The 25,442-nt window shown below is 44.4% G+C and overlaps 1 protein-coding gene across 2 annotated transcripts in view; it reads left to right on the forward strand.

Moving 5' to 3' along the window:
* The window catches only part of Sec24AB (Protein transport protein Sec24AB), a 131,888-nt gene extending 114,439 nt beyond the window's left edge, over positions 1-17,449 (forward strand). For both annotated transcript variants that reach the window (XM_084589520.1, XM_084589521.1), the window contains 3 exons: positions 4,329-4,529; positions 14,096-14,199; positions 14,923-17,449. In XM_084589520.1, coding sequence (XP_084445646.1) covers positions 4,329-4,529; positions 14,096-14,199; positions 14,923-15,037 — 420 coding nt within the window. In that variant the 3' untranslated portion in view covers positions 15,038-17,449. The remainder of the gene's footprint in view (positions 1-4,328; positions 4,530-14,095; positions 14,200-14,922) is intronic.
* Positions 17,450-25,442: the final 7,993 nt, after the last annotated feature.

A 25,442-nucleotide genomic window follows, 5' to 3' on the forward strand; every position in this document is an offset into this window, starting at 1 on the left:
ATCACACAAAAAGCTGCATAAATGGTGCAACTTTCATCAAAATCTACCAGTAAATAAAAAATATTGTCTTAAGACCAGGGTCCCCCCTTAAGGGGGGACGCGGGTCTTAGAACGGTCAAAAATAGCCAAAAAATCGATTTTGAGAAAAACTCATTTTCGAATTGTTTGTACCTTCAAGCGCCTGCCATTAAATTATTAACGCTGAATTTGATCGGGAAATGCGCTAAAATCTGTTTTCAAAACACCATGGGAGCCCCGAAATGACAGAGAAAGGACAAAATTTGTTCGAACTTCCCGCGCGCGCCACGAGCAAAGCAGCCGGCCGATCGGCGCCATTTTGGGCTTGTTTTGAAGCTGGTTTCTTTGTGCGCATTTTGCGGCCTTTCAAAATGGCGTCGTTCAAACAGAACGGCCGCCCTAGCCGGTTTTCTGAGGGAAACTTCCGGGCCGCTGATTGGCTCGTGGGGCGCGCGCGTTTCAAGCGTCCCATTCCGCGCCTCTCATTGGCTGGCACGACCGGCACGTCATGCCTCTTTCTTCTTTTTTTCTACGTTCGCTGCCGTGACTGCCGCTTTGCGCGTCTTGGTTTCCGATCGTGTTTCTCGACACAGCACATTTCTGTTTTGTGCCGGAATGGCTGGAGACGCTCGTCTAAAGAAGAAGACGCGTCAAGCATACGGGAAGAAACGAAAGCATCCATGGAACATGCAGCCGAAGGACGACGGCGTTGCCTTGACGCCAGCTGCCCCGGACGACGGCGCGCTACCACGATCTCCTGTTGCATCTGAACCGGCCTGTTCTCTGCTTAGCCAGCCCAGCTGCAGTACATTTGGAGTTACTGAACCGTCAACGGATGCTTCTGGAGGCATCAAAGACCGCATCGACACAGTATTTTATTCTGCTGGTGAGTCTGCCGAGTGCGCGAGAAATGCTGCGGACGTGAAAGAGCATCTGGCGTCGCTGAGCGCAACAGAACGCAAGTTCAAGCTTCTAGACATCGATCTGCAGGTGAGCGACAGCGACAAGGAAAACTGTACGGAATTCATCATCGTGGACTTAGCCGTGGTGAACAGGTTCCTTAGGCTTGTGCTTTGCCCTGAGTGTGGCACGCAAAGCGTGACTTTATCGAAGTCGGGCCCAGAGTATGGGCTGTGTGCAAAACTCGTGCTGTCCTGTAGCACCTGCGACTTGCGTGATGAGCGTTTCTCATCTCCGAGGGTGCCCGGTGCGACTGATGCCAAGATAACTGCTTTTGAGGTGAATGTGCGCGCTATGAAAGCTATTCACAGCATCGCAAGGGAGCGACAGCCCTGTCCGACTTTTTCGCCGTGATGAATATATCACACCGCGGCTTGCATCACGAAACTTACCAGGGCCACATGAAGATGATGCAAGAAGCCTGCACTGCGACCGCTACCGAGTGCGAGGCCGCTAGCGTTGCTCGCATCAAGGAATTATATACAGAGTTCGGCAACGCGCCAGGAAACATCGACGTAGTGTATGATGGCACCTGGCTGACTCGTGGACACAGTTCCCACATCTGTGTGGGGTGCATCGTTGAGATGTATACTGGTCTTGTAATGGACCATGTTGTTTTATCAAACTTTTGCCTCGGCTGCACAAAAGGCCCTAAAGAAAATGAAGAAGGACATGCAGCCTGGCTGGTCCAGCATGCCCCACTTTGCCAATAAAACGTTGACTGCAAGGCTGGCCAGATGGAAGTTGAAGCAGCCCTGTGCTTGTTTCGGCGGTCGCTTGTAAAACACAAGCTGCGATACACAATAATGCTGTCTGATGGGGATAGCCGGACGTACCATGCCCTGACTGAAGATGAAGTATATGGGTACATAAAAGTGGGAAAAAAGGACTGTATAAACCACGTTCACAAACGCATGGGAGCTGCCCTGCGCACCCTTGTCGACAAAAAAAAAAGCCCAAGGTCAGCCACTTGGTGGGAAAGGAAGGCTCACTCTAGAAAAGATTTAAAAAATCACGAGTTATTATGGCTATGCCTTACGGAGCCACAGAAATGACGTGCCAGGCATGCAAAAAGCAGTCCAGGCTACATTGCACCACATGTCATCAACGGATGAGGCACCAAGACACGAATTCTGCCCTGAAGGCCCGGAGTCTTGGTGTAGATATAACAGGGCCGTGGCTATGAATGAGGAGCCGCCACCACACAAAAACAGCCTGCCTGGCTTCGTTTGCAAGGCATTGGAGCCTGTGTTTAGGAGGCTGAGTGACGATACCCTGTTGAAGCGATGCAGTGATGGGATCACACAGAACTCAAATGAAAGTCTGCATGCCATGATCTGGGATCAGGTCCCAAAAAGTCAGCATGCCTCACTGCGCAGCACTGAAAGAGCAGTGGCTGAGGCTATCAGCCGCTTCAACCAGGGAGCCGTCAAAAGCAGCACGCAAATTGCCGAGAAGCTCGGTTACAGTGCTGGAAATTGCTTGGTGCGCCACAGCCTTGAGAAGGATAGAAACAGGCTACAGAAGTCTCGGAAGGAACACCAGGAGAACAGTGCTGCCAAGGCAAGGTTTGCTAAGCGACACAAGCCAGCAAGGGATCCTGCATATAGCCCTGGTCTGCTATAGAACAGTTATTCTGGGACGGTGACCAGCCGTTTGAATAAACATGCCACCATGTTTCAACCTAAACTTCGTGTAAGTTTGTCTGTCTATGGCAGGGCTGTTTTCTTACATAATTTGAGCATTTATTTATCTTGGAGGGCACTGAAACGGGCACCTCAAATGCTAAATTCAGTTTCTCATGCTGGTCTAGGGGTACGTACATGGCTTTATGGCTGGGATTTGCCGATTTTATGAGAAGCTACAGTTACATATATAGTATTGCCTTCTTTCTGAAAAGCAGGGCTACACAATGATGCTATTTAAATTGTTGTACCTGCATTCTAGCAAAAGTTACAGTTGTCTAAAACTTCAAATGCGTTTTTCTCAGTTCTATGTTTTTGGACACCGCACTCAATCTTACGGGCCTTTTTTCTATGTTGTCATTGAGTGACAATAATAAATATGGTATCACTGTAATCATGAGGAAAAATGCTAGGGGGTGATGCTATTTATATCATTTTAGCATTACTCTGCTAATTACAAATTAGGATAGTAATGAGAGGAAATTTGAGCGAAATTATTCACTGTAAATGTTGGTCCAGTTTTCTGCCTATAAATTGCATTAAAATGAACAAAAATAGCATCACCCCCTAGAGCATGTCTTTGGCATTGCAGCCACATACTTGCTTTTTGCATTTTAAAAGGCGAAATTGTCAAAAAGTCCCGTAAGAAATTACCACTAATGTTTCCTTTTAAACCTCAGAATTTCATGAACCAGTGCAGCTATCACAAATCTAATTACAGATTTGAAATCAGTGTGAAAAACTGAACAAGACTGTGAAGTTTTATTCAGATTGGACCAAGAATAAAAAACAAATTGTTAAGACCCACATCCCCCCTTAATAAGCTTTTTATACATTAGTTTCTATGGAGCTTGGCCAGACCAACTAGAGCAGTTCGCGTTATCCAAGAATTCAAACTAACAGGTTTTCATTGTATAGTGCACCTACCTAATAAAGTTTTAAATGTCTCTTCGAGTTATCTACAACAGCATTCCTCAAAGGGAGTCTATAATGTGCACGAAGTTGACTTGTAAGAATACAGGCATGTCACCTGAATTTCACCCTTGCCTGTACAGAACAGCTTCATCTTTGGTTGGCATTGGCTTTAACACTTAAATGACAGGCACTGGAAGTAAAATGTAATAGACAACAGGGAGAGGCTTATCCCGAAATAGCTTTGTTGTCTGGGTGCTGAAGTTTTATGATACAGATCGCAAAAAAAGTGTGCATGCGACAGCAATTTTATTACAAGTACCCTTTATGGGTGGCTTCCCCATCCCGATGTACGAGCACACTGGTCAAAACACTGCCAGCGCACATTGCCGGCCAACTCGTTGCAGGTGTCATTCCCAGCCAAAATCACCTGTAGTTGTAATGAAGCAGCTGCCATAAAAATGAGTAGTGGTTCCCTTTTGTATTGTCATGAGGCCCAACTTTCCTGAGATTGTGGTGTGCTTGAAAGACACCAAGCAGTTAAAATTAATCCAGGACTGCCTATTGTGGTTTACCTCACAGCCAGCTGTCTTTTTTTGGCACATGAACATTCTTAGTATTTCTGGCTTCTGTTGCAGGTAGCGCAGTTTTGCATGGTGTCATGAATGCCTTGAATTTCTCTCTGAAAAATTCACTCATATTTCGCTGCTGGCGATCACGAGGGCAATGTGTGGGCATGTTTTGTTTCTACAGGACGCCTTGGAGCTGGAAGATGGGACATTGGTGTGCCAGCCCCCACGGCTGCAGTTGTCCTTCGAGAACATCGACAGGCATGGTTGCTACGCTCTGGACACAGTTGACCGGCTTTACCTCTACGTGGGCCGTACAATCAGTGATCACTTCTGCACGAATGTCCTGGGTGTGCCAAACTTTTTAGCCATTCCCGAGGACATGGTATGTGATTTATGTATATATTTTGTTTGAAGAAGCCGTTTTTGTGAAAAGAGTTTTTGAAACTGTTTTGCAGGAGCCATTTTTCTTCAGCAGTGATGTTTAACTGAATGAAATGCAGCCTTTTAAATGCAATTACATTGCTGTAACGCAGTTCTTTTTGTGCCTTAAAAGGTATGGCTGAGCAGAAGGAGCTGTGCACGGTAGCAAGCATGTTAGAAGTGGTTGCGTTCCAGACATAAGTATGCCGAGGTGAAGGATTGAAGGTGAAGATGAAGCCAGTTCTAACGGAAGCTTTGCAGTGACACGAGTTGTGTTTGCACGAGGTGCAGAAAAATGAACCTACTCCATAAGTGGCTAAAGGAAAAGTGCTGGCTGTGAAATCCTGCCTTAGCCACCACCGGTGGAGGGCATAAATTGCATCCCGGACGAGCTGTAGAACAATAGTCTCTTTTTCAATGTATGGTGGGGACAACTTAAGTTTAAGGGCACTCAGCGCAGTGTTATTAGAATGAGTAAAAGCAGACACGTCCACACTTGAACTGGCCTTGACAAGTAGCATTCATTTAGTCATTTTTTTTGTTTCTGACTAGCAATTTTCAATTTGCCTGTTTCAAGGGTGAAACAGCTATGCCAATTGGGCCTTTTTAATACAAACAAGGTTTTTTGTGCCATGCTGCTCCAAAAGCTATAAATTGGCTGAAGTTGAGCCACGCTGCGCCATGAGGCTGATTTTTCTGTTTACGACTTGCTGGTTCTCGAAAAGGGCTTTGAAAATGTCAAAATTTGGAATAGATTTTGCAGTGCAGTTTAGTTATAACTAAACTGCATTTTATATTATTATAACTGTTCGTTGTACCATTCAAATGTTCGTAAATACTGCAATTTTTTGCTGATTTGAGCTCTTAGCCAGCTCTTTCGGCATTTCAATGTAGCACTCACAGAAACTACTCTTTTGGAGATAGTGACAGTGTTGGTAAATTGTTGCTTCGATACAGAGTGGTGGTAAGGGTGTGTTTTGCTGTGCACAAGTGCAGAAATTGGCTTGTGGCGTGGTAACGATGTGGCACATGAGTTGTCCGGCAGTTACATCATGGGAATGAACGGCTTCTAGCCTACGCAGTTAAAGTAACCACCTAGAAAAAAAGAGAAAGGATGACTGGAACAAACTGTGTCATGTGCAGCACGACCTGCATGGTGCATCTCGCCGTGGCGTAGTTTAGATTTCACGCCTTAGATTTGCGATATCATATGGGCCCATCCCATGACTTGCAGTGCAGCACTTATTGCGTCTAGCCAACATTGTGACAGTGTTGGTAAATTGCTGCTTCGATACAGAGTGGTGGTAAGGGTGTGTTTTGCTGTGCACAAGTGCAGAAATTGGCTTGTGGCGTGGTGACAAGCAGGACTGCTGGCTGCTCCAATTGCTGGCTTGTGAATGAGACTGAGGAGGGGGTAGGGGGGGGGGTTGTGCCCTTTCGAGAAATTTTTCATAAAAAAACTGTGCTGAATATCATTTTTCAGTGGGAAATCCTTTATCAATAGAATCAAATCTCAGTATAATGAATTCCGCGGAACCGCAAAAAATAATTCACTATTTTGAAATATCGTTGTAATGAAAAATCAGCGATTATAAGCCAGTGGTCCAACCTAGGTATGAAAATGACGTACCTTGGCAGTAGGCACGTGTGTGGACAAGCAAAACCTCAAATGAAAATGTTGCACTAACTCCAAAGCTGATTTATTTGAATTTTTTCTGCTGCATGCAGCAAACACGACCGCGCAATTACACCACTACAACACATACACCTTCCACTTTGCGGAGCACCTCATCGCGTGCGTGATTTCACCGAGCGATGAAAGTACGGACTTCGTCCATGTGCAAAAAAAAAGAACAAAAAGAAAACTTCACAGTTCATTATGACCTCATCTTTAATGTTCCCTGAAATTTGAAAATCTTGTCTGTCTCGGTCTTTCAAAATGATTGCAGTGGTCGATGGGGCAATGCTAGCTTTCTGTAGAGGCTGAATCGCTTTTTCCCTGCTTCAGTTTTTTGCAGTGAAAGCAGCTGCGTTCCATATCTACCAATCTCGCGCAAACTTCACAATAAGATAATTCGTGGGGAAAAAAAGAAAACGACCGGCCTGCGTACGACACACAACACAAAAAGAAAAAAGACATGCGGCTAGGCTGCTAGGCCTGCTGACTACTGCTTAATAAACCATAGCTTCGTGGTGGCACTAGAAGCTGGTACTAGATGTTCTGATGATGACAGCTACAGCCTACGGACCATACACACAGAAACGGTGGTTTCTGTTTCACGCGAAAGTTGCAAGCTGCGGCACTGTTAATTTTAGCCGAATTCGTAATACTGATGTTCCTAGATTATAGAAGAAGAAATAAAATAAATTCGTTATTCTGAAATATACGCTATATTGAAATTTGTAATTCTGAAATAGCGTTGAAAAACATAGGAAATCTGCTGGGGATTGCTAAAAAATTTGTTAATGTGGTGATCGTAGTAACGAGATTTCACTGTACAGCAAAAGCTTGTTTATTCAAACTCGAGGGGGACTGGAAAATTTTTCAAATTAAGCGGAGTTTGAATTAATGAGTGGGTGGCAAAATAAAAAAACAAAAAAGAAAGAAAGGGGCCATCGCACCAGGCTGCTCGGGCTGAAGCCAAAATAGCTAATATCTGGGATTGTTATCGCGGAATACGTACTACTACACTTTGCGGTGGGCGATTGCGGGTATCAAAATCGTGAGTCCAATCACCAAAGGAAATAAAGATAGCCAGTAAATTTATGCACCTGGAACTAATATGAAATGTACCGGCGTGAGCGTCAAGCTTATAGGTGAAATAGGACACTATTTATGTTTCAAAAACATGTTTATTAACAATAGAGTGTCGATCGAAGCATATCAAAATGAAAAAAGAATCGGTGATTTGCATTTGTTTGCGCTTTCTTTGCCGCGGCTCAAGAAGCATTGTCTGCAACTTGCCCAACATCTCCAGCGCAGCATTCAAATTTTCATCGGCAGAGTAATAGGGCGTAGCCAGATCGAGTGCCGATGCTGCTTCACATGCACTCGGGGGTGGCAATGGATTGTCCTCTTTGTCGGACTCGTCGTCGCTGTCAGGCGTGCTTGCTGCGCGTGAGTCGTGTTGCTGACTGCACGCAGCCTCGATAATTTTGGCATCACTTAAAGGCCCTGTTGTCTCCATGCCATTGCCTATGTCCGCAAAGCTCTCGAAGTCAACACCCTCCGATAAAACTGCATAGGCACTGTCCAGCACGATGAGTCACACCTTGAACCACTTGCACAATAATGTCTGCTGTGGTTTTACTCAAGCCACATTTGAGGAAACAGTTTGCGATGGTGTCTACCTTGATTTTGTTCCACGATGTTGCCAGCATGTGGCTAGCTCCGAGCAGGTTGACATCGTACGGCTTGCCGCTTTCCATACACACAAGAATACGTTCTAGGAGGTGGCGCCTGTACAGTGTCTTGAGATTTTTAATAATCCCGAGGTTCATAGGCTGCAGTAAAGTGGTAGTATTTTTTGGCAAAAATGCCAGGCAGATGCCTTCAGTCCGTTGACGTCACAATGTGCAGAATATTTGTCTATGGGCAAAAGAATATTCCTATTCTGTGCTGCGGAACTTTCTGTCTAGTGTGCGTGACGCAACCAGTTCGTGAAGATTGCTCGCATCATCTACGACTTTTTGTTCGAAGTGTACTCAACAGGAAGAGTCATCAGGCCTTTAAGGGGGGGCTACCCTTGAACACCAACTTTTTTATTTCTTGAGGTATTTGAATGAAATTTTCAGGGTATGATCATAGTACACACATTTGAAGAACTACCAAGTTTCATGGAGCTGGGCTCATCGGTTCTCAAGTTAGAGGAGTATATCAAGATTGTTTACATGTCCCTAGGGGCGGGCCTGGAGAATTTGCAAAATGTGCTAGCAGTGTGAAATTTATTATGGTCATTCCTGGATAGTTTCCCCAGGGCAAGACAATTCCCTTTTTCCAAATTTCCTCTCTGAAAAATTTTAGTACAGCCCCAAATTTAGTGTTCAAATTTACACCTGACTTAACAATATTTTAATTGACTGCCCCTAATTACACATGAAATATTTTGAAAAAAACGAATTGTCTTGCCCTCAGAATTTTACTTAGGTATATAACAAAAAAATCCTCATGAAAATCCAATAAGCGGTTCTTGAGCTATGACTTTCCCTAGCAGCCACACCGTGCAAAAAATTGATTCTGAGAAAACGGCTCTCAAAGGTTGAGAGAACAATAACTTTTTTGTTTCTCAAGTTATCATGATGAAATTTTCAAGACAGGCTCATGACATTAACAAATGAAAAACCACCAAGTTTCGTAGAATTGTGCACGCTAGTTCTCAAGTTACAGAAGCATATCAAACTGGTTCGAATAGGTCCTTTATATCAAGCCTGGAGAAATTGTGAAAGGCACTGGCATTGTGCAGTTTGTCATGCTGATTCCTAGATAGGTCCCTCAGGGCAAGACTAAGCCCTTTTTCTAAATTTTCTTGCTGAAAAATAGCATAGAATTGGATTTTTTGTTATCAATTAGACCTATGTTGATTAACCAAATTAATTATGACAAATTCCAGACATAATATTTTGAATACATGGGCTTGCCTTGCCCTCAAAAATTTATTCAGGTACAGTCGAGCCCACTTATAATGGCCCCACTTAAGACGAACACTCGCAATTATCACGAACAAGTCCGGTGCGACCGTCAAAATATACATTAGGGCTATGGCGCTCCGTCGATCTCGGCTACAGCGAACATCTGTGCGACTAGCCGATCGGCTACAGCGAATGCCTTGGTGCCGCAGACCACTTTCCACATGCTGAGATCTGTCGATCCTGTGCTCTGCAAGCTGCGACAATCGGCATTCCCGATTCCCCCGCGGCATTTCGCCCTAGCATGATGGGCGGCGCAGACGCAGCAAGCGGTTTCCCGGTTTATCTATCGCAACATCTCGCCGGAGGAACGAGGAGCGGCCCAAACGCGACAAGTGACTTCCCGGGTTATCTTCCGTGGCATAAGCGCCGGGAAAAAAAAAAAAAAATCTAGCCAAGTCTGCACTGAATGCGTGTCGCACCTCGAGGCATCGTGAGCGACCACGCAACGTTTAACACGTTGCACGAAATCGTTCAGAGGGCACGACGAGAGATCGTAAATCCGGCGATCGCAAAAATGGCGAAAGGCAAACAGAACGTACGCAGTACAAAGACAGCCAACAACGACAGCAAGCAAAGAGCCGTAGCAGACGACGCGGGGAGGCGGAGACCAACGCGTCAGCGACCGCAGCAGCCAATAGTAGTCGCCCGATCCCCCACGTTCTTGCGGAGTGCGCGCTTTGCCCAATCGCAGCCTTGAATTCGAGCACGGGAAACGAAAGCCGCCATGAGACTCTCAATTGGTAGCAAGCCACGCCTCGGCCGCGCCGCCGTCGCCGAGGGTGGCAGAAAAAAGCGCAAGAATTCACAAGCAAAACAAGACCAAGATGGCGGCGCTCAGTTCGGCGGGAGAGGAATGGCGCGCGCTCGAAGTTTGGTAATTTTCGGCGCTTGCTCGCTGCTCCGCGGCTGCCGCCGCTTGTTAAATAATTAATTTCGAGTATCTCTACGGCGAGTTGAGCATTGATAATTACAGAAATGGTAGTTTATAAGACATACTACCGGAATATATAATCTTCCAAAAATCGACTGTTTTGCGATTTTTCGGTTTTCAAAGGTCGCGTCCCCCTTAAAGCAACGAGGCTTCGCTGCTTTGCCTATCACTAGCAAGCGGCACCGTTCCGTGCCCGTCACGTTTGTGCACACTAGCACGATAACCCTTTTTTTGCTTCGCTTCCCGCCTGAGCACGTTTCACCTATTTAACTCAGTCTTGTTTGGGAGCAACTTAAAATAACGGGTGGTTTCATCAGCAAGGTGCTCCTTTAGTTCACTTGCGACCCAATTTTCGCAGGTTTCTTTGTTGACTGCAGTTGCCTCTCCACAGACGTTTCTAAACGTCAGCCCGTGGCAAGCCTTGAAACGAGATAACCAGACTTCAGATGTGCTGAAGTCGCTGATGCCCATTTGTTCGGCGAAGTCCGCTGCCTTTGCAGCAATGATGGGTCCACTTAATGGAATATTCCTGCTGTGAACATTCTTTATCCATGTAATGACAGCAGTCTCCATCTCGTGGTAAGCCGACGTCCATAGTCTTTTCCGAAAAGGCTCAATCATCTTTTGGTAGGCGTCGATGGTAGAGTCTTTGTTGATGTAGGTAGGCGTGCTTTTTTGATGGCATACCTCTCGGCAATTGCTTATTGTCGCGTTCAACCGCCTGCAATACTTCCACTTTTGTTTTTAAATCCTTTGCCGAGTTCTTTCCACGACTCGCCATGACTCGCGCAGTTGGTGAGACTTCACCGGCGAGACACCAAACCAATGAGCAAGCTCACGCAATATGCGGCAACAAGTGCAGAAGATTACTCGTGGTCCGTGGAGCTGGTTCCACAGATCGCTGCCGCTGCAGCGCGACGAAAACCTGCAACGGCTTGCGCTGGAGCAACGTCCCAACAGCGGTGCCCACGCGTCAGCGAAAGCCTGCTATGGCATGCACTGGAGGCTCCAGCAATGAAATTCGTCTCGCCTCGTGTGTACCAAAATACGCGCTGGCTTATTCTTTCTAATCATTGTGCATATTAAAAAGAAATTCAATGCATTGTATTCGTTACGTGGCGACTTCTATTTACGAGAAGCAATGCCAGCCACCGGCTCCTAGTTCGAATTCACCGATGTAGATACCGGCATGTTCGAATTATCAGGAGTGTTAGCCCATTGATATACATTGATAGTTTTGCAGAGACCTGGGCATCAGTTCGAATGAACGAGCTTTTACTGTACATGATTCAAATGCGACCCCCTTCCCTCCCACTTCGTCTTAAAAATAGTGACCTATAAGTTCACAATGTCCAAAAACCATTTGAGATAATTACTCACAAACACGCTGCATACTGAAGTTATATGGCATGGTAATCACGACCTAAATGACATTTCAAGACATGCGAATGCACGCTAACCAAGATTTACATATATTTACTGGATGGTAATTGCTCCCAAAAACACTCGTATTGTTGCTCCAAACAGTGATATTCCTACTCGAGAGCTTCTCCACAATAAACATTTTCTGCTCTTCATAGATGCTCTAAAGCGTATATTTTTCTTCTCCAAGCTCTGCTCCAAAACCTACTTAGCTGTCTCACTGTTGTTTAATTGTAAGCCAAGTATAATTACAATAAATACAAATGTCGTATAGTTGGTATTCATATAATCCAGAACAAACAATATCTGTAGGCAGGAGCATGGGCAATGCATTCACACAGATCTGTTTATGGCTGATGGGATTTACTTGCGACTTTTATGCCACATCTCTCTCACAGTGTTGTCAGTGTACAGGCCACGCGCCATTGTCTATTGCTTTTGGCGTGTACTACGCATCTGCAGACCATGTGTTAGCAACTTGCAAACATCTGCGGGTTAACATGAAGTTAAAGAAAGCGAAACCAAAACTATGTGGCTTAACTATATTTGAGAAACGGGGAGCTTGCAATCATCTTTGAGGCTGTCGTAGCACGCACGAAGTATGTGGCAGCGCTATTCCATGCAGTGGAGGTTTGGAAGGTTTATTTATTCCGGTGATCACTGGCTGCGCGGGTCATACCTTGACGCGATCCCCTGTTCGAATTAACCGGAGTGAGGCTGTCCATTGTTCAAATTAACGAGCGGCTGACACACAAGACTTACGTGTGCGTTGGCTGAGGCTGTGCTCGTGGTTCGAATTATCTGAGTTTAGAAATCAGCAGTGGTCAAATTTACTGTAATAAACAAGCATTTAACATTGAAAAATTCGTTAACTGTTCATAGTGTGTTCAGGCTTGCGGTAGCTATAGATATAGACCACTATTAACTATCAGATTTAGTGGGCGGCAAGTGTGGCAACCCTGTATGACGACAGCCACCATAACGTTGCTGTTCTAAACTAAAAACTGCAAAAAATAATTCTTCCTGATGGCTTGCCGCACTCTCATAGATTAGTAGCTAGAACTTAGCTACTGGCGACACGTCAGCGCCGGTCTGCCTGCTGCTGGGAGATTCAAGTAATTTGACTCCTCCCAGCTGCTCGTAGGACACCTGAAACGCTTTGCAAACCTGTCCAGCCACGTAGCCAGAGTTCTGGTTTTACCGATACCGATACCGGCATCAACAAATGCAGTGGACGCGCTCAAGACAACTCGACAAGCGACAGCGAGCTTCAAGCATTCATGTGCAGGCCATTAAGTTGTCTCTTCATGCAGCAGCTGCGACTGCTGCCCTCCGTGACTCTTCTGGCGGGGGAGGAGGCTGTTGTGACCGTGCATGGTCCGCGCTTGCGCGCCCTATTGTTCGCCTGTGGGCATGGTATTGATATGTGCTGTTGGTGCAAGGGCTCTAAGTGAGCCTGTTTCCATGAATCTTTTTGTGTGAGCCTGCTTTGCTTTGTCGAGACCCTGCAACTGCCAAATTGGCCCTGTCAAGGGAACCTCAAGAAAAATACAAAGAAATGTCGCCCTGTGGGAAATAGCCGGAAGTGCTTTTGTTCAACTGTTCACCCTTCCCTTCGAGAGGCGCTATTGTCAAGTGAGGAATGCCTATTGTCCAAAGGAGACGATCGGAATGACACGTCCGCTGACTTACAGGAGAAAAAAGGAGCATGACGAATGCGGCCATTAGAGGATTTCCCGGTAATGCAGGAAAGAGTTGCAATTGCCGGAAAGGGACAATGCTGGGAGCAGTATTCGTGGCGCGCACGTACACTTGGGTTTCTGAGAAGGAAATCCACTTGCCGGAACCACCATATCGGATTTTTGCAGAAGAATAGAAATGTACCTCCTCGCCGTTCCCAAGCTCTACCCACCAACAAGTGACCACGCCCGACGAAACAATACCGGACCAGTCAGTGCATCACACCATCAGTACAGTGATGTGTTCGATTGGATGCCGATATCTGAGGGGCGTGCCCTGGAACTGGTTGGTCAGCATCTTCAGAGAGGGGCTGGACATAGGGGGTTTTAAGGACGTTGCAGAGCACGAAACGACGCTCTGAGCCCTGGGTAAACGGCTCATCCAGACGCTTCTCGCTATGAACTCTTAACGCTTGCCATTTTGCTGATATACCCTTTTTTTCATGCAAATAAGTTTTCTCAAAATGCCATTAAACCTGCTTTTATATGTTTTACCAACTTCGAAGATTCAATCCTTCATCAACCCGGAGTCTCTGCACACTGCGCTCTCTCTCTCTAATATTGTGTGTGTTGCGTGCCATGATTGGCAGTAAAGCTGCAATGATGTCAAGTGAATAAGCTTTCTGGAATCTAAGTATTATATTTGGAATAGCAATAGGTTGAAGAGGCACGCATCAAAAGTGGCACGAGGTCATTTGGATGTACATTTGTGTGATCAAAGGTGCTCATGAACCTTATTTTTTGCAGACTGAGCTGCCGCAACTAGCAACGGAGGAATCTGAAAGGGTTCGGAACTTTCTCTCCTGGACGCAGTCAAGACGGCCATTCTACAGCCCACTTAGGGTGATCAGGTACGTGCTGAGGGCAATGGTTATGGTGCTTGCTGCAGTGAGAATTTCGTGATCTGCTAAAGGTAACCAGTTTCACTGGTATTGCAGCATTCCTTTTAATGGCATCTATTGGTTCCTTTTTGTACATATGTGTGCATTAAATAGGTGAAATGCATTAGCAACAGCTATCAGGTTAGCCATTCATAATATTTTTTATTGAGCCACAAGGATTTGCACTAGTTAGATGGCACCCAATAAGAGTGCAAACAGACTGAGTCACGTTGCATTTACCCTGCATTCTTACTCTGTCGGATTTGCATTTATGTATCTTCTTGGCTTTAAAAAAAAAGATGCATGCTTTGTTTTGTGTGGTGCAAAGAACTTTGTCATCAAAGTCGGCCAGGGGCCCTTTACTGCATAGTCACCATGAGTCTTATAATTGCTTGGGGAACTGAAATCTGCTTTCCATTCTTTTTCTTTTGTGTGTGTGTGTGTGTGTGTGTGTGTGTGTGTGTGTGTGTGTGTGTGTGTGTGCGTGTGCGTGTGTGTGCGTGCGTGCTTTGAGTAGTGTGCAACTTGGTGACATAATTGAGCTGTGTCACTTTTGATGCACTGTGTGTGAACCAGAAAGCAGGGTTGGCAAATGTAATTGGCACTTTTCTTTTAACTTTGAATGCTAGCTTTGGCCTCCCTCTGTGGTATGAACTGACATGCTACAACTGTTGGCTTCTCATTCCTTGACAGGGAGGACAGCAAGGACCGGCATCTGTTTGTGCAGCACATGGTTGATGACAGAACAGACTCAGCACTTTCCTACTACGAATTCCTTCAACACTTGAAGCAGCAGCTAAGCAAATAGGAATAAGACTGCTCATAGCCCCCCCCCCCTCCCCCCTCCCTTTTTCTATTCTCCCTGTGTGTTTTCTTTTTTTGGCTCTTTCCTCCCTCTTCCTTTCCAGTCCACACTTGTGCAGCTGTTAATGCTTGCTGCGAAAACTTGGTGGACACAGGGCGAGCCTGCTTTCACAGTCTTCGTCGAGACGCCTGTGTGCGTGATGTGTGCGTGATGCGTGCGTGTGTGTGTGCAATGAAAAACACTAATGCCAGCAGTGTACCACCACGGAAAAGAAAATCATCTCATGATGAAAGAGAAAGAGTAGGAGGAGCCTCGGACTAATTTTTTTCTGCTCCTCCACTCTCTCTCTCTCTCTCTTTTTTTTTTTTTTTTTGATGTGAAAATGTCTACCAAGTTTATCTGTGGGGTGCTTTTGAAATAGTAGCACCGTTGTTTACTTAGGCATAATTTTAAAGGTTTTGCATTTTTTCTTTTTCTGAATATGTTGCTTACAGCTTGATTTTAAGATTTTTTTTTTTTTTTTATGGTGTTGAATCATCCTAGAAGCCAAAAGAAAAAGCCATCCTTTGGGAAGGCTTCTTCTTTTCTCTTTTATGGCCTCCTGTCTTCGTGCTGTGTACCTGACAGAATCGACTCTCATGCCTGTAGGATATATAAGGAAATCGCAGCCCAGGTGTAGTAGCCATAATTTGTTGGCGCATCTGTTGCAGTTGCATATGAATAAACTTTGGCATTCGTTAGGTACATGACAGACATGAGTGCAACTTCCTCTGCTGCTTGAAATTTGCGATTCCGAACGATTTCATCCTGGTCGTTTGCCAGCTAAGGGAATTTTTTTTGCAAGGCTGTTAAAATGTGCTTTGGTGCTTCATTTGATTGCTTATTTGATGACTCTTGAACAACTTGTGCATTGTTCCTCAGGCTTAAGCTTGAGGATGTTCCTTTTCCTTTTTTTTCTTTTTGTGCGAACTTATAAACAGGTGTGGCACTGAGCATGTGGTCGACTGCTTTTTCAAGCCCTTGTTTACGAGTGAAAAGTTAGTGGGTGCAGCTGTGGCATGTTTGTTTGCGATTCTCATCCCTTTTTGTTCTTCACGTCTTTCTTGTGGTGGGGGTCCTTAAAAAATTACGGTGTTGCAGCAATGCTCGACTTTTTAACGAATTGCCATCCGTGCATTGCTTCAGTGATGTACACTAGGAATTGTGTGTACATAAAGATAGGTATATATACATATTAAGAATGTGTCAAGAACAATTGTCGGCCTTTTTTTTTCTTTTGGGTATGATGTCACTAGAACATTTTACTGCTTTGTGTAAAGACTTAGAAAAACAAATCTACTACTCTCTTTGTTGCATGGTCCATAACCAAATAAATTATGCCTTCAAAGCAGTTCTTAATTGCGGCGCGGTATGTCTCGGAAAGCTGGTCAATTAAAGGTCCTTTTTTTTTTTTTTTTCAATCTGTGTTGAGTCTTACATGTTTTTACACAGCTGGGAACTGCAACCCTGCTTTAAAGGAGTTTAGACAGGTGATCTTTGGTTGCATTACATGTTTTTCACCTCTTGGAGGGGCTCCCTGGTGGCAATACTTAAATTGTAAGGAGGTGAAATAGTTTGGCTTGGGTTATTCTAGTCAGAACATCGTAGACTTGCACAAAATGAGAATAATGCATTTGTAGTGTTAAAATGCAATTCTCTTGCTGTGTCGGAAAAGATGTTTGCATATTCAATGCGTGTGTAACGTAGTGCACATTTGTCTGTTGCACCTTGCAGCCATTCTTAGAGAAGAGTTGCAGATGAAGCCATGTACATTCTGTAACTTGTAAAATGTTACCTTTAACAATAACTCTTGTTTTAAACATGGAATTTGGAGTGCCACTGCAAAGCATTTACTGCCGTTGGTTTCAACAGATGGCAAGGCTGCCTATGTGAAAAGCTTACTTGCACCTGTTGGTGTTGCCATGCATAAGAAACTCTCTAACTGTTGCATAGACTATTCAAAGGGCCTATTTTCAAACTAGCATGGCCAATGTAGAGTCTGGTGTGTACTACTTGCTGCAGTGTCAGGCGAGGATGAAAGTGCACTGCTTTCATAAGTGCTGGGGTCTCTGCCGGAATAAGTTTGCATATTGGCATTTGCCGGTACTAGTATCATTTTGGCAGAAATACTAATTAATATGCATACATGTTTGTTGCAGAGTTTGAGAATTTCTGAGAGCAAGGATAAGGATATTTATTTCATGGCTGTAATGAAAGGGTAATTTTTCTGACAGGAAAGACGAGCTGCGAGCATGTTACATTCTGGCTTTTTGTGTCAGGTTTGTTTGTGCGCTACTTAGGTTGCACACCAGCAAATTATCTCTTGAATATCTCATAAAGACATTGGTTCTCACTTTTTATATTGTAGTGGGTTCTTGAACAGAAGGACATGGTGGCATGTGCATTAAAAAGGCTTGTAGAAGCTGCTGTGTTTTTGAAGTCCGCATCCTTTTGCTGTTGTAATTAGTTCCAATTCCAATAGCATTTTGCTTGCATATATTGAGTTTGGTGTATGTGCATAAATTGAGCAGTCTTTTCTTCCCTATATGCCTTTGAGAGAACAGGTAGCATTGTTGGGCCTAGTGGATATGCATGCGCAATCACTACCTGTAGTCTCCACAGTAGAGTCCATGTTGTGAGATTTGGTGCTATGGTTCTACATATTATTGCAATATTTTCAGGACTTGTTGAGCAAACTGCTCTTCTTTGCAGTTGGTGCACTGAAAGAGTTGCATACTAATCAAGTTAAATCTGATTTCTTTTCACACTTTCAAGTGTGGTTGAACTACCCATTAAGAGGAAGACTCATCACCAGCTATGTGGATCACATTATTTTTTTTCTTTAAGGGGGGACGTGACATTCGGGATCAACTTTGCCATTTTTTCATGGATTTTGATGAAAATTGGTGGAGTTACTACTGTTTTTATGATACTGCCATAAAAATTTCAAACTAATATCTCAAAAATCTTTTTTAATTATAAAATTTTTATCATTTTTATCTTGTACCAAGCCTGAGCAACTTGCAAAACATGATGAAAAATGATTGTGCTTTCCATTCCAAAACGAATGGATGAGGTCGTAACATTCTCAGATTTTTTTCATTTACAACAAGGCCTTCGGTTTTCATTTTTTATAAGGTGACCCTACAACAGGCGTCTAGACTCTGTACAGGTGCCCCAAAAGTAATAAGGAACACGCAAGCTGTGGCTGAACTGGAGAAAACTGCATGCCAATGTGCTCTATCAGCAGATGCGCGGCAAAGAGCGAGGGTACCCGGCTGACCCATCTCGATAACGATGCTCGCGTTATCGCCGCCACGAGCGAAGCTGTGCTGCTACCATCAGTGCTCGCCAGGGCTACATTCAATACATCATGCAATGGTTTGTTGTTTGTCTGCGCCGTGCAGAAAGTTGGTGTTCGACAGCTCGAGCTCTTTGTTTTTTTCGGGAATGCCACCATTTTTAGCCTGCGTGACCGCCGTGGTTCGCTCTTCGCTTCACGAGTTTGTGACAATAAAAACCAAGCAAAATTCACGAAGAACGCAAAAAGGGAAGACGAGACACAGGCGCTGATCTAACAATGGATCATCGTCGTCTGATAGTCTTCCCTTTCTGCGTCCGTAGTGGAGTTTGCGCTGTTTTTATTGTGATGAACAACCAACTAGCTCATGATGTGTTCTGAGAGTTTGTGCACGAGCTATAGAATACAAACACTCATCCATCGCTTTGGCAAGTGTGGTCAACTTTTTCTTGGCTCAAGGCAGCGCATGAAACAAAAAATAGCATGCCGGTGTTGCCTTCGTTGTCTTCATTTAAAGATAGGGGCTCAATAGTATAGCAAGTGAGTTAATTAAGGATCACTTTCCTCAGCACAACTTTGCTGTCCTACATTGGAGAAAAAAAAGACAAACAGAAAACGAAGTTGTCTCTCATTTAGTCGTCTGCGATCGGCTATATCTTGCAAACATACAAGGAGAATAGGGCAACAGGGTGGAGACGATTAAAAAAAACTTCTAAAGGCACTTTTTATGCAAACTCAAAGTTTGACAGGTGAAGCTCCCGCTCACGTTAATGACATCGGCCATACGCCGAGAAAGGGACTCGTATAAAGAGTCTACGTATCTGGGTCGCTCTCGCCTCCGGTCACCTGGGCCCATGCTGTGATTGATACGAGACAGATTACTTTTCAAAGTTCCCCAAATGTTCTCAATGATGTTCATATCGTCACCTTTTAGAGTCCACTCCAATAGCTGCACAGCCTATTATTCAAGCAAGGCTTTCACAACTCGCTCAGTGTGGATGGGGCTACAATCTTGCTGCAGGAGGATATCATCTATAAATGGCCTGTCCAGATCTTACAGGACGAGATAGTGGTCAAGGACATTGCAGTAGCTGGCTCCTTTAAACTTTGATGGCAGTCTAATAAGAGGACAGAGACTTTCTGCACTGACAGCTCTCCAGACGTTCACAGCACAACGACCACTGCTGATTATTTGCGTCGCGCAGTCGAGCAGGTATCTATGTGTGAAATAATAATGCATTGATCAGCTCCTACGTAATTTGTGCTTAAAAAAACGCATTTAGCTCAAAACCATGATTGTCAGGCCACAGAGAAAGAAAAACTTTTTGGCCTATAGAACATAAAGTAATTGCTGCAAGAGGACTAGCGAAAAAAAGTTTCATTTCTCTACTTCTACTTACCCATGCCTTAATGTTCTTTAGAACTCTGTGCTGTTTACTTCATACAAATCAATCTTATTCGGACATATCTGCAATTACATGGACGCCAAACACGCCGCTGCTGGTCTCATCTTAAGAGGAAGTTAGTTCATCTGTAAGTATGACTTGTCGCCAGTCATCCACAGTCCACTGCTCGTGGGCGCGATCAAACGCTAGGCGCTGTGCCTTCTGTCTTTCCGTCAAGTACGGCTTCTGCGCCGCCACACATCTGCTCAATCCGGCTTCCTGGAGATGGTTCTAAATGGGGCCCAGATTGATGTTGAGGCCGAGGACATCTAGAATTTCTTTTGCACTCTGAAAAGGATCCGCACGGCAGTAGCGACGATCAGTTGGTCAGCCTCAGCTGAAGTGCACCGCTTGTGACCTGGACATAAAGCATCGCCAAGGCGGCCGCCTTCATCCCTGTAAGCTTGCATTATCCGATTCACTGCAGTCATCAACCTTCCAGTCCTGCGGCATATTTCTCATTGCGATACACCATGAGCGCATAGAACAATTTCGCGTCTTATGTCCAGTGGAACTCTGGGCGACATTTTTCGTCGAATGGGAATTTCCACAACGTTCATCGATAAATATGTGCGTGTGGACGGGTTTTGCAAAAAGCGTCTAGCCTTATCGATTATCAAGGTGACATCATGAACAAAGCCAGCTACTGCGAGGCGCTCGGCCGCTATCTCATCCTATATGACTGGACGACCCTTTTAACGATGATATATTCCTCTAGCAGTAACACGATCGTCCCTTCCATATTGCGCTAGTCATAAAAATTTTGCTGAAAGAATGGGCTGTGCTGCTGTTGGAGTGGACGCTAAAGGACGCCGATATGAACATAAGTGAGGTCGTTTGGTGAACGTTGGAAAGCAATCTACCTCGCATCAGCCGTAGAACTATAGTCCATATGACTTTTGGGTGGAAGGCTGTCAAGAAGATGTGGGACAACCTCCAAAAGCTACGTTAACTTCTCGTATGAATCTATTTTTTTGGCGCTTCGTTTATGTCATAAACCTACTGGGGGCTTTACCAGTTATGAAACTTGAGTTTGCATAAAATGGCACATTTCGATGTTATTTTTTATAACTGTTTCCTTTCTGCCACTCATTTCTACCTTTATATGTTTAACTTTTTGTTCTCCATGTAAGAAAATGCATTTGTGTTGAAGAAATTTGTCTTGAATTATTAGCTCACTTGCTATGCCATTGAGCACCTATTTGTATCAAAGACAGCACATGCATGCTATTGTGTTTTGTCTCATGCGTTGCCTAAAGCGAAACAAAATTTCACCGCACTTCCCGAAGCGTTGCACGAGCGTTTATACTCGTCGGCACACAAACTCGCCGCCAAGTGAGGCGCAAAGTTAAGCTGTTACGTAGACAAAAATACTAATGCAGTTCCCGATGAAGCATAAAATGCACGGTGCTGATGTCAAACATTTTTGCACGGCCCAGACAAACCGTGAGGTATTGAAAGTGCCCCTGGCGGGCAAGGCCAGACAAACCATGAGGTATTCAAAGCGCCCCTGGCGGGCAGGGATGATAGCAGCGCAGCTTCGCACTTTGAGGCGATAATGCGAGCGTCAAGTTATCGAGATGGGTCAGCCGGATGTGCCGACGCCCCCTCGCTCTTTGCCGCGCATCTGCATCTGCTGATAGAGCACGCTGGTATGCAGTTTTTTCAATTTGGGCCACCGCTCGTGTGCTTCATATTACTTTTGGGGCACCTGTACAACCAGTGGAATCAAAACATTGACAAATACTACACAAAGAAAGCAAGAATGTCACACCCTGCAGCTTTTCTCAATAAATGCAGCGAAAAAAAACTTCAATGAAGTAGACCTAACGTTTGCAAAGAAATCGGCGGAACAATCAGACCAGGTTACAAAAGCAGTTCTGAAAAAATAGCTTCCGAAGTTATACCTTTTATTCATACCTGCCAACTCTACCGAATTTTGATTACATCTGATTGTACGGACGTGACCTCAAATCTCCCGAAAAGTGGCCGCCACAGCCCAGCGTATTTTTTTATATATTTTTTTTGCACATTATAGTTATAATCTTATAATGTCCTATGATATAACCATGCCAGAAAGCAGTACAGGAGCAGTTAGCCACCAGTATGCACCTTGAATTGAGGTAGCTGCCGCCGGCACCACCACGAACGCGATCAACCGACGGGCGCTGCCATATTGGATTTCCTGGGTTGACTCGTCTCAGGCTGGCTCACACATTTAGCAATCCAGTAGTTATGTATGATTGTGGGTGCGCTAGCCTTGCTAGGCTTCCGTTGGCTTTCTCAGGTCATCGAGTGAAGTGCGGAACGCCGAACTACAGCGCTGTATTTGTCCCTTTCTTCCTCTGGCCTTGTGCCATTGCGCTGCTTCACTAGATATGTCAGACCAACTCGCCCACCAGTTCTTATTGTAGAACTAATCTGTGTTTCCCCGAGTTGAAATGAACGATAGCGCTTTCGAAAGCCAAGAAATACTTGCAAGTATTTCGGAAATCGTATACAACTGAGTTTCCGTGCTTTGACAGTTCGTGAAAAGGTGACAAGTATGGATTCTGTACCACGTGTGCCTGTGATGTGAGCATTTTAACATCTAGATACACATAGCTTCACAAAAGCGTAAGAACTATGTTCGTGCTGCAGAAGTGCTGGGCACTATCAGCAGTTCCTTACAAAACAACTGAGAAGACAGTGTGATCCGTGCAGAGGGCCTCTTCAGTAGATTTCTTTTTGAACACAACCTGCCGCTAAACGTGCACGCGGAACCGCTATTTCAGAAAATGTTCCCGAAAATGTGAAAAAGAGGTCCCCCTCCCCTTGCCATGGCAGTCTCACGAATTTTCATGTTTGCTAGGTTGGCAAGTATGCTTATTGCACTTTATCAAAAGGCACCAGGGCTGGTGTCTTTCATGCCCTTTTCAACATGGGGTTTCTTGGATGCCTTGCCTTGGGATTGAGGTGCTTTGCTGCCTTTCTTTTCTGCAAGGCGTCCTTTTCCGCTGCTCTGCGAAGAGCATGCTGGCCAGGGTCGAACCAGAATTTTTTCGGGTTCGGGTTCAAGTCTTTCAGGTTTGGTTTCTGCTCCAGAGATACGTTTCATTCCGGTTCGAGCCTGTTTGACCCTGCCTGAACCACTTCCAACGGGTTCAATGGTATTGAAAAAAAAAAAAAATTTTTACTCCACTTTTCTGATCATAAGTTTTCTTTCCTGTTCCAGTATATAATAAAAGCTGAAAATTCATATAATAGTCCGTCTTTTGTTTTTATCATCAGATGTGACGAGCTTCACTTGTTTTTACAGACCTTCAAAATGTTTATAACGAGTGAGTGGTGGTTAGAGCAAGATGGGGAAAAAATTATTTTCATTGGTACATAATCAACTGAAGCTGTCACATGCAAAAAAAAAAAAATAATAATAAGGAACGTATTGTTTCCTGCTTCGCTTTTCAGGTACACAAAATTTCGCATAAATTTTATTTAGCCAAACCTTTACTACTACATGTAAAACAGTGTTTCGTTCAGCTCCCGCTAAAGGACTTTGAAATGAGATCAAGGTCTAACCAAGCATACACCCCAAAACTAACAATCTATATACCACATGTGACTGTATTGCAAAGCGCAGGCGGACACCTTAGCGTTCAGCGTTTCCAAGGGGATGAAATGCAAAGGAACCTGTGGGTTGTGGTCCGAAAGACACTGACAAAAGCCTTCTCCACTGCGTATTGGTTGTTTGAGTCATTTTTGTATTTTGTAGACAACCGGATTGTCTCGCTCCTGTGGCTGCGACGCGACCATCGTACTATTGCACGTCGGGTTGCCTACATAGGTGCGCTATACATATTACCTTTTTCTAGAACCACTTTGAGGCTAGACTGGTATGTTTAGTCGCATAATTTTCAACAAGCATCATAGCTGTTTGTTGAAAGTTATGCGAAAAAGAACTAACAAATATTTTATGTGCTCAGTAAGTGGTGCTAACTTTTTTATTTATTGTCACCATAGAAAGGCCGAAGGAAGAGTCTAGGGTTGTTGAAGTCATCCGGGTTCGATGTCAAGAGAGGATATACTTTAGTCCGAAAAATGCTATCTCGGCAGTGACTTGTGTACAGTAGATTGCAAGCGCTACTGCCTCTCATCCCAAAATTTCAAAGTACTCAAGTCTGCTTACTCTGGGCTCCTTTTCAAATGCATAGAGCAGACATTGTACTTCAATTTTGAGAGACCTGCTGCTGTCTCTGGGTCCTTGCAGGCATTCTTAATTCTTTTTCAATAAGAAGAGGTTCAATCTTATCCTTAGCTTGTGGAGATTCTGCTGCCACCTGTACCGGTACTTATCACCGTTGGCGTTTCTACGAAGCTGCTTGCATGTGGTGACCAAATGCTCTTTTGCTTGGCACCTTTCCTCACTGGTCAACTTAATGTGCTATCGAGCGTTTCATGCTACAATTCACCCATTGCACAATTATTGCTATCCCTCGAGGCTGTTCCTTTTTTTCTGAGCCATTGACTGGTTGCAGGTTACTTCGCGCTGCTTGACCTCTCCATGATTTTCACGGTTTTTGTCCCAACCACTCATTTTCGCACAACCTGTAGACCAGGTTACTCATTAGTTACGTTTTCGCTCAGCAATGCACTTCTAGCTTTTAGTGCCACCTCTCTAGGCTGTCTCTAAGACTCTCAGTGCCACCTTTCTAGACTTTATCACCCATCAGTGATGGCGTATAAAGTGATGAAACGCATTCGTTTTGTTTCGACACCGTAATTTGGGCCAAAACGATAGCATACCAAATAAAGCTTGTGTATTAATACTCCTACCAAATTCCACTCTGTTCCATGCTCCACCCAGTTTTTTTATATTTGAACATCAGAGCTTCAATCCTGGTACAGTTTAACTTGCCAAGCGAAATAAAACTAGCAGACACCACTAGGGACCAAAGGAAGAGAACACAAAAGGGTAAATCGACTTGGGGAATAATATTTGTGCTGAATTCAGATAAAACTCGAAAACAGACTGGTAAATTGCTACCCATGGCGACCTTCCCACCATAATCTCTGGCTTTCATTCTGAAGTCGCTCAACCAAATTGCATCTGCTGACGTTGCATTGCATACGGCTGTTATGCGCATGACAAGTGGCTCATTGCGACGTCATTGAAAGATAGGAAAGTTATTTGCGTGACATTTTTTTTTAATACATCTGCCATTTTGTTTTTGAACTGTACATGGTTACATATTTAGATATGTAACTCTACTTACGAATTCAATGCTATTATTTCATTGCCTAGGAAGGCTCTCGAATGGGAGAACTTTCTCCATGAGTGGCGCCATTGCACAGTGCAGCGGCCACCTGTGTTCAGGATGAAACGATAGCCCGACACCAGAGATTGGTGCTATGCATGTGACAATATATTTTCCTTTGTTCTGGTTATCTTTTTGCAAGGGGCAAGTTTTCAGTATAGTTGTGACATTTTGGGCATGCAGTAGTGGCTCTTTGGAAGTAAGCAAGAATAACGCTATAGAAGCAGCGACAGAAGAAATAATATGAAGGTAAGTTGACAACAAAAGTGGGTCGGAACCGTACCGCGAACCGGTTCTGAACGGTTCCTCCGATTTGTTCCGGTTCGGGT

Source organism: Amblyomma maculatum, chromosome 1, assembly GCF_055883805.1.
Source record: "Amblyomma maculatum isolate TAMU_Amacu chromosome 1, ASM5588380v1, whole genome shotgun sequence".
NCBI classification, from domain to species: domain Eukaryota; kingdom Metazoa; phylum Arthropoda; class Arachnida; order Ixodida; family Ixodidae; genus Amblyomma; species Amblyomma maculatum.